Source organism: Lolium perenne, chromosome 6 (assembly GCF_019359855.2).
Source record: "Lolium perenne isolate Kyuss_39 chromosome 6, Kyuss_2.0, whole genome shotgun sequence".
In the NCBI taxonomy this organism is placed as follows: Eukaryota; Viridiplantae; Streptophyta; class Magnoliopsida; order Poales; family Poaceae; genus Lolium; species Lolium perenne.
The window spans coordinates 202,768,304-202,787,124 of record NC_067249.2 but is presented as its reverse complement, the minus strand read 5'-3'; the positions used below and the strand labels follow the sequence as shown (position 1 = coordinate 202,787,124).

Sequence of the window (18,821 nt, the reverse complement as noted above, 5' to 3'; positions counted from 1 at the left end):
TTAGGAAATTTGAAAAAGAAAAGTAGGTAAATGGAAATGCTGGCTAGGCAAGCTTTGATAAGAATGGCCCTAGCTGCATAAGGGAGAAGCTCCCCTCTCCAACCAGAGATCCTTTTGAGGATTTTGTCAATCAAAGGCTGGATATCCACCCTCCTAAGCTTGTCAAAATGCAAAGTAATTCCAAGATATTTAATAGGGAATGTACCAACAGTACACCCAAAAATATCAGCTAAAAAGAGATATCTAATTTCTCTAAACAAAGAGGAAAGAGTTCACTTTTATTGTAATTAATTCACATCCTAGAGACTTGCTCAAAGCAAGTAAAGACCATTTTGAGGTTGGTTGCAAATTCAGGGTTGCAATCAGAAAATAGGATGGTTTCATCTGCATATTGTAAACAAATGACCCCTCCAGGTCTCAGGTCACAACCAAGGCCTTTAATAAGATTATTATTAGCTTCCTTAACAAGCATTGTAGTTAAAATATCTGCTACTGCATTGAAAAGGAGAGGGGGAAAAGGATATCCTTGTATAAGGCCTCTACTAGTACAAAAGAAATCGCCAATACTATTGTTTAGCTTGACTCCTACGGAGCCACCATGAGTAATGGCTTTGACAAGCGCTATAGTTTTGTCCCCAAAACCTCTCTTCTTGAAAATATCTAGAAGAAAGTCTAGATCCACCATGTCAAAAACTCTCTCATAATATAATTTTAAGACAATACCATTGCAACCACTTTTATTTACCGAATGGATAATTTCATGGGCAATCACAACACTTTCTTAGGTTAAAAGCAGTAATGTCATTCAGGATAAGGGCAAAACGGTTTTTCATGACCTTGGAGAAAACTTTAAAGGAACAATTTATCAGGCTAATTGGCCTAAAAAAATTCATATTACTAGCCCCATCCTCTTTGGGCCTAAATCTACTCTTGATGAGGTCTAGGAAACAAGATCAATGTTGAAGATGATTTGAAATTTCAATTTTTTTGCTTTTACAAACTTGAATGCAATATTTATGGAACTTTTGAAACAAAAAAAACTCATTGAGTTGCACTGTGGATTAATGATTTTTTGAAAGTTGTGTGCATGTTCCATTGGGACTTTGGAGTTGTTCTGAGGTTTTACCAGGAGTTCTGCCAAATCCCATCGTAAGCTCCTACACTTTATTTCGAACATTACTTAAACCTGTGTAAAACCACAATTGGTCTGAAATATGGTACTCCTACATGATTCTAGGTTGAAACACTGAAACCACAATGATACCATGGGGAAAATTGTAGCGTGGGTTATTTTTTGATGAAATTGGCAATGTTAAAGTGCTCTTTAGAAGAAAGTTGGATGCTACAACTACGCTCTCTCGATAGTCCTATTCAGGGGCGGAGCCAAGTAGAGCTCAGTGGGGCACAACATTTTTTATTTGTTTAGTGTTTGTTCATATTTCACTGAAATTTCTTCAGATTTTGCAAATTTATACAAGGAATGCCTCCACTCAATTGATTTCCCCCACTTATAATTTTTCTGGGTCCGCCACTGGTCCTATTGCCCATTTTTTTTTTTGAACCAGGAACGACCCCGAAGGGTCTAGATGCTGCTCATTAAAATCAACCGTGCGGTACAAAGTACAACGAGGTCCACAGAAGGTACAACCAAAAAGAACCAGACCCCCATAAGCGCAGAAAGGACCCTCAAGAAAAAACCTGAAAAGCAATCAGGTCCTATGCTACCGCCGGCGAACAGAGGACTCCAACGACGGCCTTCCACGACGAGGCCGGGGACAAAACCACTTGGCTTCGGTAGGAAGAGAGGCGCCGCCGTGAATCCTTGAAGGGGCCTCCGATGGAGGTTGAAAGCCTGATGCCAGTGCGCCAGGAATTGGAGAAGCCGCCCTACGGCATCTTGAGTCGGCAGCCAAGCCTGGACCACCGAGGTTGATCTCCACGAAACGCAGCACCATGAATTCCTTGCAGATTCCCAGCTTCGCCACCAACGTCGCCCATCCACCGCCTCTTTCCGTCACCATGACGACCAGGAGGAAGCAGGCTAAACTCAGCAGCAGGCGAATCTGAGGCACCGCTAGAGCCAGCCTTATTTTCGGAGTAGCCAGAAGCACCTCTCCCCGCCGCCTCCGGTTCCATCCATGGGAGCACCGCTGCAAGAAGAAGCACCACCAGCTGGTACCAGATCTGGCCGGAGAGAGCCAGCACCATCCTCCTGGCATACAGCCAACTACCAGCATAAAGCCGAGATCTAGAACAACAGCTAAAACTACTATATACATGGAATCCTAAACTACTATATACATGGAATCCGGCGTCACCTCCTAGCCGCCTCCAGCCGACCTCGCCGGCAGGGAAGGCATCGGAGTGACCCGGCTCTCCTGTGTCGACTCTCAACGGGGGTTAGGTGAGAGCAGGTAGGAGAAAGGCGCTATCCGCTGGCACTTCTCTTCCCGCAGCTTCGGTGTGTTCTCTTCTGGCAGTTTGGGTCGCGGCGTGGTGATGGTTGCTGTGGCGGCGGTGGCGGTCAGGGATGTCATAAATGTTCATAGGGAACAATCCGATCGTGCCAAGGAACATATACTATACAAATGTTCTACGGAGTACTAAGCTCAACTTGTTATAGTCGAGCAACCTTTGATCGATATTACTTCTATCGAGAATGAACAAGCTTCTCTGACTACTTGCATCCAATGTGCAATGTCTAGTTCTCGACAGTTCTGTTAGCATACAATCTTCTTCCAGATATATGGATGGAATACTATTTTTTGTTACGTGATTTTCTTAACCTATTAGGACAGGAGCAGAGCAAGCAATAAAATCGGGGGATGTCCAAGCATCACGCTCCTGGAATTTTATGGCTGTATATGCCAGGATAATAAAGTTCTTCACTTGTTAAAGCTCCACAATAGGACTAGAAATGAATCAACAACATAACCAGATAGGAAGTGTAAAACCATGCAGCATTGAACAGGACAGTCTGATTAAAAATTTAGCTTACATGTATATATCAGTAGTATCAAGTAGGGATTACTAATTCTTACACAAGCAAAAGAACGTCTGACCAAACACCAGTAAAACCTCAGAAGAGATCACAAGACACTGTAACCAAATCGTCCTGTTTCATATTTAATAAGTTCCTCAACAACAAAAATGCTGCTCACAAATGCACAGAGCAAGCAAAACATAATAGTATTACAGAAAGGCAACAACATAGCCAGCGCATACATGTCTAAGAAATTAACATAATCTGGAGTAACTGTGCTAAACCATGTAAAACACCATGTTTCCAATTTTCGTTTTGATGTTATTTGTATTGTGTTTCTAAGGGTCTGGTGACACTATTGCAGGGAGAAGCAATTCTAGTCAATCTTAACAGATGAGAAGAGGTAATGGACGAAGTAGAATGAGAGCAAGAATCCAATGGCACCGGTAGATAGCATGATGGCAAGAGCCATGATCAGGGAGTAGCCAAGGTAGAGCGTCGCAGAGACTGGCCCGCTCAGGCTCCTGAGGTCAAACACCAGGTAGTTGATAGAGTATAGGAAGACGTAGAAAGCAACGGAGCCAGAAGCAAAGAAAGCTTTCCACCACCACTTCCAGTCCTCCACACAAAGATGCATGTAGGTGAGGACCAGAGAGACCTCACCACAGACTATGACCAACAGGAATAGGACAATGAAGAGGAAGCCGAAGACATAGTAGAACCTCCCCAGCCAGATGCTAGAAAGGATGAAGAAGAGCTCGATGAAAAGGGTGCCAAAAGGCAATGTTCCCGCGCCGAGCACAAGGAGCCATGAAGGGAACTTGCGCTCAGGGATCTCTCGTGGAATTTGGTTGGTACGGACAGGGAATTCTATGCTTGCAGCACGGGTACCTAGCAAGCCTCCAATAAGAGTGAGTGGCACTGAGATGCAGAACCACAGGGCCAAGAGGGTGAAGAAGAGTGAAATGGGTATAGCTCCAGTGCTCTTCTTACCCCACAGGATGGAGTTCAGCACAGTCAAGATGATAAAAACAATACCAGGGAAGAAGCAGGAGGTCAGCCAAGCAACAGATTTCCAGCCTTCTGAGGTTTGTTTGATGGTCCTCCAGACACGGACACCAACATATCCAGCAATAATCCCAAGGAACAGGTAGAGAATGATCATCCCGGTCAGGAGCATTCCCCTTGAAGCAGGTGAGAGGAAACCCAGAGCAGCAAACACAATGGTAACAACAGCCATACCGGTGATCTGGATACCATCAGCGACCATAACACACAGCAGCTTTGAGCAGCAGGGCTCTCTGAAGACATCACCAACAACAAGCTTCCATCCTGAGAGCTCCTCGTTCATCTGAGCCTGTGCTTCCTTGTCCATCTCCTCATAGCGTGTCAGATCCCTACGGACAGTCCTCAAGAATATGACAAACACAATACCAGCCAGGAAGAAGACGACCATCATCGAGTTCATGATAGAGAACCAGTGCACCTTGGCGCCATCCATCTTGAGGTACGCATCCCACCTCGATGGCCACTTGATGTTGCTCTTGACATACTCAACCTCATAGGTGAAGGTAATCCTCTCCTTCTCACGGATCACCTGAGACTTCTCGAGCTCCAAGGGGCAGCTCACAGACTCAACCTTCTCATACATCTTGAGCTTGGCCATCGCCTCAGGGTCACGCTTCACGCTGCAAGGAACGACCTCGAAACCAACAACCTGGAAGCCACTCTTCCGATCAGACTCAACCATCGCAACGCCGTCCTCGCTCGTGACCACAACATCGCCCTGCGCCTGGTAGGGGTGGACGAGAACCCTGAACTTGAGGTGGTTGATGACGTAGTCCTCGCTGCTGCCCATGGGGTTGTACCCGACGGGGTAGCCGGTCCACTGGATGGTCATCCCGTTCTGCTCGGTGAACCTCATGACGGGCAGGTTGTCGAGGATCATGTTGACCTGGTAGAGGTTGCGCGCGCGGTTCTTCATCAGCTCGGCCTGCTCCTTGGTGAGCGGGTCGGTGGTGCAGAGGTAGACCGACTCGTTGAGGTTGACGCGGAAGCGGTAGGGCGAGTTGTCGATCTGGTCGCCCATGAGGACCTCGCCGAGGTTCTCGGCGCTCTTCTTGACGCCCTCGGGGGGCTGGCAGTAGGGCAGGCTGTAGTAGCTGAAGGGCAGCTCGGTCTCGATGGAGGTGAGCGAGTTGACCTTGGCCGAGATCTCCTCCCCGGGCTCGTAGGTGTGCATGAACGTGCCGGGGAGGTAGAAGGCGTCGACGGCGGGGTGCAGGCTCAGGAGAAGGACCAGCAGGGATGCCGAGATCCACGGGGCGGCCGCCATCCTGGGGAACATGGCGGCAGCAGATTCCTTGCCCTCAGGAGCTTCACCTGGAAGAAAATTGTGCACAAGAAACACAGATCAGTTCATATTGCACCAGCGGCCTTCTTTCTTTTTGCCGTTCGATATAATTAATCACGGGGACATATCTAGCAACATACAAAAAGAAAATTAAAGACGAACGAACGCATTTGCGTGAGACAGAGCACTCGACTATGTAATCGCCAGCATGCATGCACGAAATGAACACGGCCGGATGATGATCTACGAGTGCAGGCCAGTATACACCGAAGCTGGGCTACTTGACAACCTCTTGTGAATTTGAATCACGTATAGACTAAAAACGACGACTAGTCTGAATCAAGGAACATAAACCCGTAATCGAACAGTATAGACCACACAATCCCCTGAAATCGACAAGGGTAGCCACGGAGGAAAAACAAACTATACCTACACCACAAACGATCCCGACGAAGCGACGCGAACCCTCCTCTGTTCGAGCCCAGACCCGAAGGAGCGGGGCAAGAACAGAAGCAGAGGATCCAGATCCGGCAACCCGCACAGAGAATGATGAAATGCGAGAGTGGGGGATAAAAGAAGGGAAGGGCGCTCACCTCAGACAGGCGCAGATCTGGATCACGGTGCGGGGCGAGGACAAGGAGGAGGCGGCGACCTGGGCGAGGTCAAAACATGGACGCTCGCTCGCTCCAGACCCCGAGGCCGCCTCTCTCTCTCGGTCTCCGCCTCGAGATCGAGGAGGAAGAAGAAATGCGCAGGTAGTAAACGCTGGGCCGGCAAAATCGAGGAGGCCGAGACGCGGCACCAGCACGCCAATCTTATACCACCTCTCACTCCCGCGACATCTTATTTTATTTTCGTCTAACGCGTGCTTGAATTCGGCGGAATTCCGACGAAATTCAGATGTTTCTGCAGGGAACTTTTGAGAAATTTTGTCAGGCCGGGTGGGGACCACACTCCCAGGGGTTGGTGCTGGGTCCGGCCGCTCGACGCTCCTCCACGTGGAGTTGACCCGGGTGGGTTCGGCAGGTTGGCGGGGGGAGCCTAACCGGGACAGTGACATGCGGGCCCGGCGAAGCGCCAGAACGGGTCCGTGCGCACGGTCTACAGTTCTACAGTATACTGATTCCCCCGTTTCAGATCTGGACCGTCGGTGGAGTTGGTACGGCTCTCACTCGTGGAAGCAGCTGCATAACGCCAAAGAAGATGAAAATACAAGTACTACAGAAATACTTCCCACATTCAGCAATGCGGTGCCTTTTCTTTTCTTTTCGAGAACAGTGTATATAGATACTTCCTCCATCTCGTCATGCAACTCATCTGAGATTTTACTAAAATCCAGATCTTTCCTAAGCGCTAGTTTATGTTTAGATAAAAAATCTTCCCATCAAGTATGTTTACATTTCATGTGAAAAGAAAAATGAAGGTATGTTTATATTTCTTCTGTGAGAGCTCAGCCATGCCTAAAATGACGTCTAGACAACACAACAACCACCCAAAATGTTGGTACCAACAACCTAAGAATTGCTACTACGTGCATAGAACTCAGATGCGTTCTCATGGTCCAGCTATGCAAAGGCGAGCTCCAACCTGCCGTGGGTGATGCCTCCGCTTGGCCAGTGGCCACCAAACTCCTTTTCTCAGCCAAAAAAACAAACACACTCACCGTCACACCATCTCCCAACTCTGCACTACACTACCACCGTATTTGCATCGTCGACCTGCCGTTCATTGAATTTTTTGCATTTCTTAGCGAGCAATCATGCGTGATGTCCGGTGGGGAAAAGGGATGGTTGGTGTGAAGAACCAGCAACATGAACCGACGAGCGAACCAACAAAAGAAAATGAAGTTTCTGTTTTAAAATTGGGGGGGAGTGTGTGATCTGCGTTGCATGAGCACGAAAAGGGACACGTTAGCTTCAGGGAAGAAAAGGGGCACGTTCCTTGGATGGTACACTACCACGGCCACACTCCCCGCAACGACCCATGATTATGCAGGGAATGCAAGGAATCTGCACATGGCAAAGTTTGCCCTAATTATTCTATGAATCGGCAGGGAAGTGTAACTCAAGCACAAATATAGCTTGCATTCAGATTCTTGAGAACTGCCGAAGACTGGACGTATGAAATTATAGGCGCGCACATCAGTGTCAGGTTTCTGGTGCATTTTAGTTTGGTTTGATTTCCGACTGAGAAGAACAGTGCAACGTCAAGGAGGACAAAACTGACTAGCAACACAAACTGGGACGAATGCGACATCCTTCCAGACAAAACAAGGCAAAAAGCTTTGAGCATTTTGTTAGGTCCATAACATGACTGGTCAGTGGTTACTGAATAGAGCAAAGCACCCTCCAGATGAAACGAAGTTTCAGCTGCCGTAGGTACAGAAAGTGGTGATGGGCGAGTGCCCAATGAGGAAACTGATGAGGTAGCCTAATGATAAATGCCACTGGAGCTCTATACTTGTGGGGATATATGATCCTGGCGTGGTGTGTGCGAGATCTGGTTGGAGCCACCAAACCATGTGCATAGCACCACACATCTTCACTTTATAAGGCAAAATGCAGACATGACCGGTAGAGAGTTGCACCATTTCATTTCCACGGATAAGCAGAAAAGGTTTACTAATACCGAGTATTAGACTACTAGCAGTAAGCAGCAAAGATTGTACCGAGATGCTCGAGATTCAAGTTCAACTGCAAAAATAACTAACGCAATATTTGCACATCTGATTTCCTTGATTTAGTTCAATTTGAGTCTCTCATGCTCTCAGGGCTACCTTTCAACATTTTTCATCAACAGCAAAAAGACGAAAAAACAGGACGATGTGGTCACAGAACCATCAAAAGTACTTCAGAATTATAGAACTGTTTCTTACAGATTTCAGAATCAGCTTTTATTAAAGGAGAGTGACTGGACAAAAAAGAAAACCTAAGCTGGAGTAGCTATAAATACATGTGAATGGTGAAATAGATAATTACAATAACTGTTAGTCATGAAGGGATCACACAAAACAGTACATATGAATTACCATGCCTAATTACAAAAGCCTGAATTATATGCTGTATGGAATCTCAAGCAAATAGGTATGGAATCTCAAGTAAATAGACCAGTGCGAAAAGCAGAAACTAGCATCCATTAGAAACACAATTTTGCAACAGAACGATTACACTCCAGAGATAAAACAATTTCCGCATTGCAAACATATCTTACAAAAAGAATGAAACCAACAGTTGCATAAGGCACTATAATATGGCAAAATTCACGATTTTAAAGGAGCATTTGCATCAATACACAATGCAGCAAAAATAAGAAAAGAACATCACAAGCTTAAGATCACATCTACTAGAACATACCAGATGTATTGTGGTACAATAGTCTCAAGACTCTCAGTAATATGTTACATTAAGAATGGCACAACCGTGTACATTGCTTTCCCTTGCCATGGTCAAAGCATTGCGTGTACAATCCTTCGAGGTTTGCAGGATAAGGCCTTCAATCAATCTTGACTGATGAGAAAAGGTAGTGAACGAAAGAGAATGATGTCAGGAATCCAACAGTTCCAGTAGCTAGCATGATGGCAAGAGAGACGATGAAAGCATATCCGATATATAGTGTGGCAGAAACTGGCCCACTCAAACTTCTGAGATCAAACACCAAGTAGTTGATAGAGTAGAGGAACACATAAAATGCCACTGCTCCAGAGGCAAAGAAAGCTTTCCACCACCACCTCCAGTCCTCAGCACAGAGATGCATGTAGGTAAGAACAACAGATACCTCAGCACATACCACAACCAGCAGAAGGAGCACGACAAGGAGGAACCCAAACACATAATAGAATCTTCCGAGCCAGATACTTGAAAGAATGAAGAAGAGCTCAATGAAGAGTGTTCCGAAAGGTAGAGTTCCAGCACCAAATATGAGGAGCCATGAGTAATTCTTTGTAGGGATTTCTCTTGGTATTTGGTTGGTTCGAACAGGAAATTCAATTGGCTCGGCCCTTGTTCCAAGGAAACCACCTAGAAGGGTGAGTGGCACAGAGATACAGAACCACAAGGACAGAAGAGTGAAGAAAAGTGAGATGGGGAGAGCTCCAGTACTGTTTCTTGACCACAGCATGAAGTTTAATACAGTGAGGACAATGAAGACAATTCCAGGGAAGAAACAGGCAGTTAACCAGGAGACAGACCTCCACCCCTCAGAAGTTCCCTTTACAGTTCTCCAGAGCCTGACAGCAGCATATCCGGCCAAAATACCAAGTAACATATAGAGGAATATCATCCCTGTCAACAGCATTCCTCTAGAGGCAGGAGACATGAATCCAAAGGTAGCAAAGAAAATTGTGACAATTGCCATGCCTAGAATTTGAACCCCATCACCAATCATGACACAGAACAGTTTTGATGAGGTTGGCTCTCTAAAGACATCTCCAACGACCAGCTTCCACCCAGAGAGTTCCTCATTCATCTGAGCCTGAGCCTCCTTATCCAGCTCCTCATATCTAGTCAAGTCTCTCCTCACTGTCCGCAATAATATGACAAAAACAATGCCAGCCAAGAACAGTATCACCATCAATGAGTTCATAATCGAGAACCAGTGAATTTTCGCACCGTCCATCTTCAAGTATGCATCCCACCGTGATGGCCATCTGATGTCACTGTTTACAAATTCAACATCATACGTAAAAGTAATCCGCTCCTTCTCCCTGATCATTTGAGATTTCTCCAACTCCACGGGGCAGCTCACAGCCTCAACCTTATCATACATTGTAAGCTTTGACATTGCTTCAGGATCACGCTTCACACTGCATGGGACCACCTCAAATCCCACTATCTCAAATCCAGACCCGGCATCCGTGTCTGTGTCCGAGATCACTTCCATTCCTTCCCCAGTTCCAACTACCCTCACTTTACTTCCTTCATACTTATGGACCAAGACCTTAAATTTCAGGTGGTTAATGATGTACACATCAGAGCTACCTTCAGGCGTATAACCAACTGGATAGCCCGTCCACTGAATGGTCATTCCATTCTGCTCAGTAAACCTCCTCACAGGAAGGTTGTCAAGAATCATGTTTACCTGGTAGAGGTCCTGGCTTCGCTGCTTGAGGAGCTTCACATCAACCTCATCCAGTGGGCTTGTGGTACACAGATATAGTGACTCATTGACATTAATACGGAAACGGTAAGGGGAATTATCAATCTGGTCACCCATAAGGAGCTCCCCCAGATTTTCAGCACTCTTCTTTATCCCACCCTGAGGCTGGCAGTACGGGAGGCTGTAGTAGCTGAAAGGCAGTTCAGTCTCAATTGATGTGAGCGAGTTCACCTTTGCCCCTATCTCCTCGCCTTGCCGGTACGTGTGCATGTAACTGCCCGGCAAGTAGAACGCCTCGCAGGCAGGAGCAATCACAAGTGACACCAGTAACAAAGCAGAGAATATCCAGCCCTTGGCCATGATTACCAGTACCTGAGAACTTCTGCCTAACACCTGAAACCAAAAGGAAGTACATTAACAGTCAGTTCCTGTAACTATAAGACATATACCGAGCAAATATATCAGCAACAATATATACCAAACACCGCAACATGGCTAGCTGATAAGTCGATATTTCTCCGTAAGCAGCATAACATATGCAGATTGCACAATGAAATCACTGGAAGGTCTGGTTGAAGGTGCTAAATGATATAATAAATCAATTCATAGTGGTTTTTTTTTAGTACCATCCATGTTCACGGTGTGTAGGGCTTGCCACATGACTTACCAACGAAAGAGAAGATATAAAGATCTATATTGGCGAATTTCTGCCGAAGATAATAAAATAAGATGCACATGCGCCAGATGCTCGCTAAGACCACTTTTGTGAACTAGGAAAAAGCGGCATCGATCAGTAACAGCCCGTAGCTCGCAATGGCGCAATCAGGAAGGCACGCCTAACGCAAAGACTAAATCTAATAACGTGCGCGAATTATGAAAGCATGCGGCGGATGACTTGCTGGTATATGACTAAGTCAGCACCACCGAAATCAGTCAATGGGTTCTAAAATACTAAATCAGCAACAATAAATCTGGGACAGTAGCACTGGAATATTGCTTCAGGTATGGCTCAACCATTCGCTCGGTTCGACCCTGGGAACCAAAACCGCTTCCGAATCGCGGTACGGGAGCGCCTCAGAAGAACAGATCTACGCCGCCGCCAAGCGGACGGGTAAAAACAGGAACCGCGCAGCCACGAACCCGCGCGAGCCAAGGCCGACCCCAGATCTAGATCAAGCGAGCGACGGCGCGCAGGCTGAAACGCGGAGGCGGAGGAAGGGCGGGAGGAGTGAATCGATCCGAACCTGGCACCGGAGATGGGAGGAGATGCTCGTCAGCGTGAGCGGCGCACAGCTTAGCAGCAGCGCACCAACCAACTGCTCAGTGGAGGCATTTTCCCCGAACAAAAAGGTGGGCGTTGTTACCGTCGTCGGATGGGCCCGGTTGGGCTTTCGTTGGTAGGTTGTGTGTGGGATGGGCTGGTTGGGCTTGCTTCATGATAGAAGATGGGCCAGGGTCTGTGCGGAGTTTAGGCGGATGGGCCCTGGAATCCGGTGGGTGATCAGTTGATCACGTTCCGCCGTTCGCCTTCGACTCAACCGCCGGCAGTCCGCCAGTGTCTCTCACCTTGACGGCGCCGCCTTCCCGGCGTTGCGGGCTACCTGAGCTGTATATACAGAGCACAGGGAACCCTAATCCGGTAGAGAGTGTCCCCGTCTGCGATTTGTGGTTTGGGTTCGGGTTTGAAGGCATCGGCGGTCTCCGGCGTGCTGCGGGCAAGCGACGGCGCTGCGTACAACGTGGAACTCCTAGAGCCTCTTCCACTAGGACCACGCTCGCACAAGCCCGTGAGTAGTCCTTGCCCTCTTCATCGCCAGCCCTCGCGGTCTGCTCCTTTGCTGGGTTGGATTTTAAATGATCCTGCATCTTTGGTGGTTAATTTGAAGTGTTAAATATGTATTCAGTCATAACGCTAGACTAGATGTTTGCCATATGCATAGTTCAGTCACGTGTTTACACTTTGTACACTTGCAACATATAAGGAAATTTTGACAAAAGAGACCACCTGCCCCAATTCATTGACAAAAAGGACCACCTGTGAAGCAAATTGATAAAAAAGGAACATGTCGTGTGTGGCGGCAGTGCCCCCAGCCGACACGTGGCGCTTGCCGCCGGGCTGTGTGGCGGCACGTTAGCTGCACCGTCGCCGTCCGGCGCCGTTACGCCGTGGTGGGCCATGCCGCAGGCTCTCGTGGCGGCAGTGCCCGGACTGGAGCCGACCGCGCATGCGAGGGACATTCTGCGGCGACAGGCCGGCAGCATCTGGCTGTGCAGCACTGATTTTTATGATGTGATTGATCTGCTTTTTCCTGCTTTAACTGTTGCAAATTACCTGCTTTCGGTGGTCTAGCTTTTGCTGATTATGGATTCTATCGAGGTGAGCTGATTATATAAGGCTCTTACTGTCTGCTCAGTATCTGCACTCTCAATATCATCATACTCTTTCTCTTCGTGCACTTTAGTTTTTGCTCACGTAGTTGATGTCTCCTGCTGGCTGCCCAAGAATTCTTAGCTGATTCATTATTTTCTCAAGTGTTTGCTCAATCTGAGATATCAAGGTAAGGATTTAAACAAGAAAGCATGATCTATTTTATTTATGTAGTTAGAACCTAATTAGTTGTGTACTATAATTAGTTTGATTAATGCATGTTCTGTAGTTGCATGCAGAATTTGCATGCATAGGTAGGTTGAAAATATTAGAACGACTGTAGTCATTATTGAGTAATATATTAGGACATGCAACATGTAATTAGAACGTACATAGCTAATTGAATTTGCGAACTAGAAATTATGTTTTATGTATGCAACATGCGAAAATATATAGACTATGATTTTAAGTGCGTAGAAATATATCACGTAGGAATGATCAACTTCTAATTAGATTAAGTGATGGTGCATATTCGGACGAAGTGCTTTGATTGCAATAAGGTGAAACTATTTTAAGATATAATTAGAAGTGGAGCGCACGGGCTAAAGTTGAGGTACTAAAATCCGTCTGTACTTATTATGGAATTCTGTTAAAAATATTAAATATGGTGTTGTGTTATGATTATTTAGAAATGTTAATCACATGTTAAATATTATTGTGTTGTAATCTAATATAATTTTAAAAATATGGTTGTGCGGTAGGTACGATGGAAACTTTGTTAGTGTTTTATGGAGTTGTCGTACGCGACGAATTTTCTGGTGTCGATGTGTCGAGCTGCGACTCGATGAAAGTTGTAGTGACAGATATGGTCAATAGAGAATTTTTGGATGTTAGAAGATGCATCCGAGCACAGTTTGGGCGTGAGATGCGGGGGAAGAAGATGACCGTTGAGGCTCTCATCGTCGTAGGAGGGAATGATGGGACACCTTCCCGATGGGGTTTGCAGGAGGTAAAGAGTGATAGAAATTGGGGTACGTACATGAGGTTTACAAGCACACCTGGTGCTGCTATGTACGGAGAGCCCATGGTGTATGTTAAGTTTATATCAGGTGATGATGGTGCCGAAAGCAGTACCGGCGCTGGTGAAGAGGAGATGGCCAACGTCACAGGACCGAGCACCGTTCAATCGGAGCTTTTGGCCCTGACTGCAGCAGGCATGATAGGCCAATCAGAGCATGAGGCACTGACTGCAAGCCATAGCACGGGCCCATCGGAGCAGATGGTCGCCCAGTTTGCTGCCTAGCCAGGATACTGGTCCGCGTTCGTTGACATTAGCGAGCGTGTGGAGGGACTACCGGAGGCGTTGGACGATGACGCTCGTTCTTCTTCGTCTGAATCCTCCTCGGACGAAGAAGGCGTCGGTCCTTCCCGGAGGGCGGTTGCGGCACCAATGGACCCTGAGTTCTTAAAAACAATGACCATCAGCGATGAATTCCGCTCTGTTCCAGGCCTAGGGGAGGCGAGTCTGCAGGTTGGGCAAACTTTCCCAGACAAGGACTCGGCTGACCAAGCAATCAAGAGGTATGCGTTGGCCATATCTCGGCAACACAGAGTGAAGCAGTCTGATCGAAGGCAGCTGAAAGTCATATGCGTCAAATTGAATGAGGAGGGTTGCAGGGGGAGTTATCGCTCGGGTGAGCCCTGGGGTATGTCAGCCATGGCATATCTCAAAAATAGAACCCCATAGCTGCGAGCAATTGGGGGCTCTCGACAAGCACCGCAACGTCACTGCAAAATATGTATCACATATCATGCAAGTGGCGGTGGAAGAAGATATGACCCTTGGTACAAAGAAGCTGCAAAAAACCGTGGAAGATCTGATTGGCTTCCCGGTCAGCTTTAGTAAGGCAAGGCGGGCGAAGGAGGAGATTTTCCAGAGATTGTATGGCACCTATGAGGAGGCATATGATCTTGCCCCGAGACTACTCCATCAGATAGCAGCAACTAACCAGGGGACTCAAGTGGTCAGGAGAGTTCGTCAACACCCTCTGGAGGAAAACCAAGAAATCCTTGATCATTTATTCTGGTCATTCCCCCAGACTATACGTGCATTCTGCATTTTCTGGAACTAACCTATTAACAAGATGCCGAAGTGCCAGTTGCTGTTTTCTGCTATTTTTGGTTTCAGAAATCCTAGTAACGAAATATTCTCGGAATTGGACGAAATCAACGCCCAGGGTCCTATTTTGCCACGAAGCTTCCAGAAGACCGAAGAGGAGACGAAGTGGGGCCACGAGGTGGCTACACCCTAGGGCGGCGCGGCCCAAGCCCTGGCCGCACCGACCTGTGGTGTGGGGCCCTCGTGTGGCCCCCTGACCTGCCCTTCCGCCTACTTAAAGCCTCCGTCGCGAAACCCCCAGTACCGAGAGCCACGATACGGAAAACCTTCCAGAGACGCCACCGCCGCCAATCCCATCTCGGGGGATTCAGGAGATCGCCTCCGGCACCCTGCCGGAGAGGGGAATCATCTCCCGGAGGACTCTACGCCGCCATGGTCGCATCCGGAGTGATGTGTGAGTAGTCTACCCCTGGACTATGGGTCCATAGCAGTAGCTAGATGGTTGTCTTCTCCCCATTGTGCTTAATTGTTGGGTCTTGTGAGCTGCCGAACATGATCAAGATCATCTATCTGTAATTCTATATGTTGCGTTTGTTGGGATCTGATGAATAGAGAATACTATGTTATGTTGATCATCAATTCATGTCTATGTGTTGTTTATGATCTTGCATGCTCTCCGTTATTAGTAGATGCTCTGGCCAAGTTGATGCTAGTAACTCCAAGAGGGAGTATTTATGCTCGATAGTGGGTTCATGTCTCCGTGAATCTGGAGGAGTGACAAGAACCTCTAAGATTATGGATGTGCTGTTGCCACTAGGGATAAAACATTGGTGCTATGTTCGAGGATGTAGTCACTGATTACATTACGCGCAATACTTAATGCAATTGTCTGTTGTTAGCAACTTAATACTGGAGGGGGTTCGGATGATAACCTGAAGGTGGACTTTTTAGGCATAGATGCATGCTGGATAGCGGTCTATGTACTTTGTCGTAATGCCCAATTAAATCTCACAATACTCATCATAATATGTATGTGCATGGTCATGCCCTCTTTATTTGTCAATTGCCTAACTGTAATTTGTTCACCCAACATGCTGTTTATCTTATGGGAGAGACACCTCTAGTGAACTGTGTACCCCGGTCCAATTCTCTTTACTGAAATACAATCTACTGCAATACTGTTCTACTGTTTTCTGCAAACAATCATCTTCCACACAATACGGTTAATCCTTTGTTACAGCAAGCCGGTGAGATTGACAACCTCACTGTTTCGTTGGGGCAAAGTACTTTGGTTGTGTTGTGCAGATTCCACGTTGGCGCCGGAATCTCTGGTGTTGCGCCGCACTACATCCCGCCGCCATCAACCTTCAACGTGCTTCTTGACTCCTACTGGTTCGATTAAACCTTGGTTTCTTACTGAGGGAAACTTGCCGCTGTGTGCATTACACCTTCCTCTTGGGGTTCCCAACGGACGTGTCAACTACACGCATCAAGCAAATTTCTGGCGCCGTTGCCGGGGAGATCAAGACACGCTGCAAGGGGAGTCTCCACATCCCAATCTCTTTACTTTGTTTTTGTCTTGCTTAGTTTTATTTACTACTTTGTTTGCTGCACTATATCAAAATACAAAAAAATTAGTTGCTAGTTTTACTTTATTTTACTGTCTTGTTTGCACTCTATATCAAAAACCCCCAAAAAAATTAGTTACTTGCATTTACTTTACTTGATTCATCATGTTTGCTTTTAATTTTACCACGAAAGACATACCGGTAGGACGTGGGTCTATAGTTGGGAGAAATAATATAGAAGAATTTTTCAATCATGTTAGTACCGTTGAAGATTTTGAAGATAGACACTTGGAAGAACTAGCTCCTACTTATCAAATTGCTGCTGCTGCTTTAGTTCGCATGTTGGAAACTAAATTTGTTAATCTCAATCCTATAATCCAACACATGTTTCTCACACTTGGTGATATGGAAGAAGGGGAAAAGAAAGATTTTGTTTTAGAAACCCTTCTTAGAGAATTTGGTGGTATAGCAAGAGAAGCTAGAAAGGTCTTTGCTAAATATGATATGCTTGGTTCTTATACCAATTTTGTTAGTCTCCTTGAAAAGATGGATATGGATAGAATAAAGTATACTAATAATATTAATGATGGTGGGGAGATCAAAGCACCAATACCATGTAAGCTCCTAGCAATGAATGAAGCGTTAGAAAATAACTATGCTTGGCTTGTTCCTGAAAATTTGTTTGATGAGAGTAGCAAGCCCAAGACTAATGAAAAGGGAGCCGCTGAAACTTATGTATCCAATATACTATGCATGGTTGAGAAAACTCCAAACCCCGCTGAAAATTCACCGTCTCTTGATAATACTTGATACACACTTTCTGCGCCTAGCTGAAAGGCGTTAAAGAAAAGCGCTTATGGGAGACAACCCATGTTTTTACTACAGTATTTTTGTTTTATATTTGTGTCTTGGAAGTTGTTTACTACTGTAGCAACCTCTCCTTATCTTAGTTTAGTGTTTTGTTGTGCCAAGTAAAGTCGTTGATAGTAAAGTTCATACTAGATTTGGATTACTGCGCAGAAACAGATTTCTTTGCTGTCACGAATCTGGGCTGTTTTCTCTGTTGGTAACTCAGAAAATTATGCCAATTTGCGTGAGTGATCCTCAGATATGTACGCAACTTTCATTCAATTTGAGCATTTTCATTTGAGCAAGTCTGGTGCCTCGATAAAATTCGTCAATACGAACTGTTCTGTTTTGACAGATTCTGCCTTTTATTTCGCATTGCCTCTTTTGCTATGTTGGATGAATTTCTTTGATCCATTAATGTCCAGTAGCTTTATGCAATGTCCAGAAGTGTTAAGAATGATTGTGTCACCTCTGAACATGTTAATTTTTATTGTCCACTAACCCTCTAATGAGTTGTTTCGAGTTTGGTGTGGAGGAAGTTTTCAAGGATCAAGAGAGGAGTATGATGCAATATGATCAAGGAGAGTGAAAGCTCTAAGCTTGGGGATGCCCCGGTGGTTCACCCCTGCATATATCAAGAAGACTCAAGCGTCTAAGCTTGGGGATGCCCAAGGCATCCCCTTCTTCATCGACAATATTATCAGGTTCCTCCCCTGAAACTATATTTTTATTCCATCACATCTTATGTGCTTTTCTTGGAGCGTCGGTTTATTTTTGTTTTTGTTTTGTTTGAATAAAATGGATCCTAGCATTCACTTTGTGGGAGAGAGACACGCTCCGCTGTAGCATATGGACAAGTATGTCCTTAGGCTTTACTCATAGTATTCATGGCGAAGTTTCTTCTTCGTTAAATTGTTATATGGTTGGAATTGGAAAATGATACATGTAGTAATTGCTATAATGTCTTGGATAATGTGATACTTGGCAATTGTTGTGCTCATGTTTAAGCTCTTGCATCATATACTCTGCACCCATTAATGAAGAAATACATAGAGCATGCTAAAATTTGGTTTGCATAATTGGTCTCTCTAAAGTCTAGATAATATCTAGTATTGAGTTTTGAACAACAAGGAAGACAGTGTAGATTCTTATAATGTTTACAATATGTCTTTTATGTGAGTTTTGCTGCACCGGTTCATCCTTGTGTTTGTTTCAAATAACCTTGCTAGCCTAAACCTTGTATCGAGAGGGAATACTTCTCATGCATCCAAAATCCTTGAGCCAACCACTATGCCATTTGTGTCCACCATATCTACCTACTACATGGTATTTCTCCGCCATTCCAAAGTAAATTGCTTGAGTGCTACCTTTAAAATTCCATCATTCACCTTTGCAATATATAGCTCATGGGACAAATAGCTTAAAAACTATTGTGGTATTGAATATGTACTTATGCACTTTATCTCTTATTAAGTTGCTTGTTGTGC

The 18,821-nt window shown here is 45.7% G+C and overlaps 2 protein-coding genes across 2 annotated transcripts; both read right to left on the bottom strand.

The window, feature by feature from the left end:
* Positions 1–3,100: 3,100 nt before the first annotated feature.
* LOC127306365 (transmembrane 9 superfamily member 12) lies at positions 3,101–6,133 on the bottom strand. The gene is made up of 2 exons (XM_051336981.2): positions 5,930–6,133; positions 3,101–5,365 (listed from the first exon to the last, which is right to left on the bottom strand). Exon 2 carries the CDS (start codon positions 5,328–5,330, stop codon positions 3,360–3,362), a length of 1,971 nt encoding a protein of 656 aa, XP_051192941.1. The 5' UTR covers positions 5,331–5,365; positions 5,930–6,133; the 3' UTR covers positions 3,101–3,359.
* A 2,453-nt stretch (positions 6,134–8,586) lies between these two features.
* On the bottom strand, positions 8,587–11,797 carry LOC127306366 (transmembrane 9 superfamily member 12). The gene is made up of 2 exons (XM_051336982.1): positions 11,675–11,797; positions 8,587–10,823 (listed from the first exon to the last, which is right to left on the bottom strand). The coding sequence occupies exon 2, from the start codon at positions 10,788–10,790 to the stop codon at positions 8,829–8,831; it is 1,962 nt and encodes a 653-aa protein (XP_051192942.1). The 5' UTR covers positions 10,791–10,823; positions 11,675–11,797; the 3' UTR covers positions 8,587–8,828.
* Between the last annotated feature and the right edge of the window lie 7,024 nt (positions 11,798–18,821).

Coding starts and splice junctions, on each gene's coding strand:
- LOC127306366 (XM_051336982.1), bottom strand. CDS start 10,790: ATGGCCAAGGGCTGGATATTCTCTGCTTTGTTACTGGTGTCACTTGTG.
- LOC127306365 (XM_051336981.2), bottom strand. CDS start 5,330: ATGTTCCCCAGGATGGCGGCCGCCCCGTGGATCTCGGCATCCCTGCTG.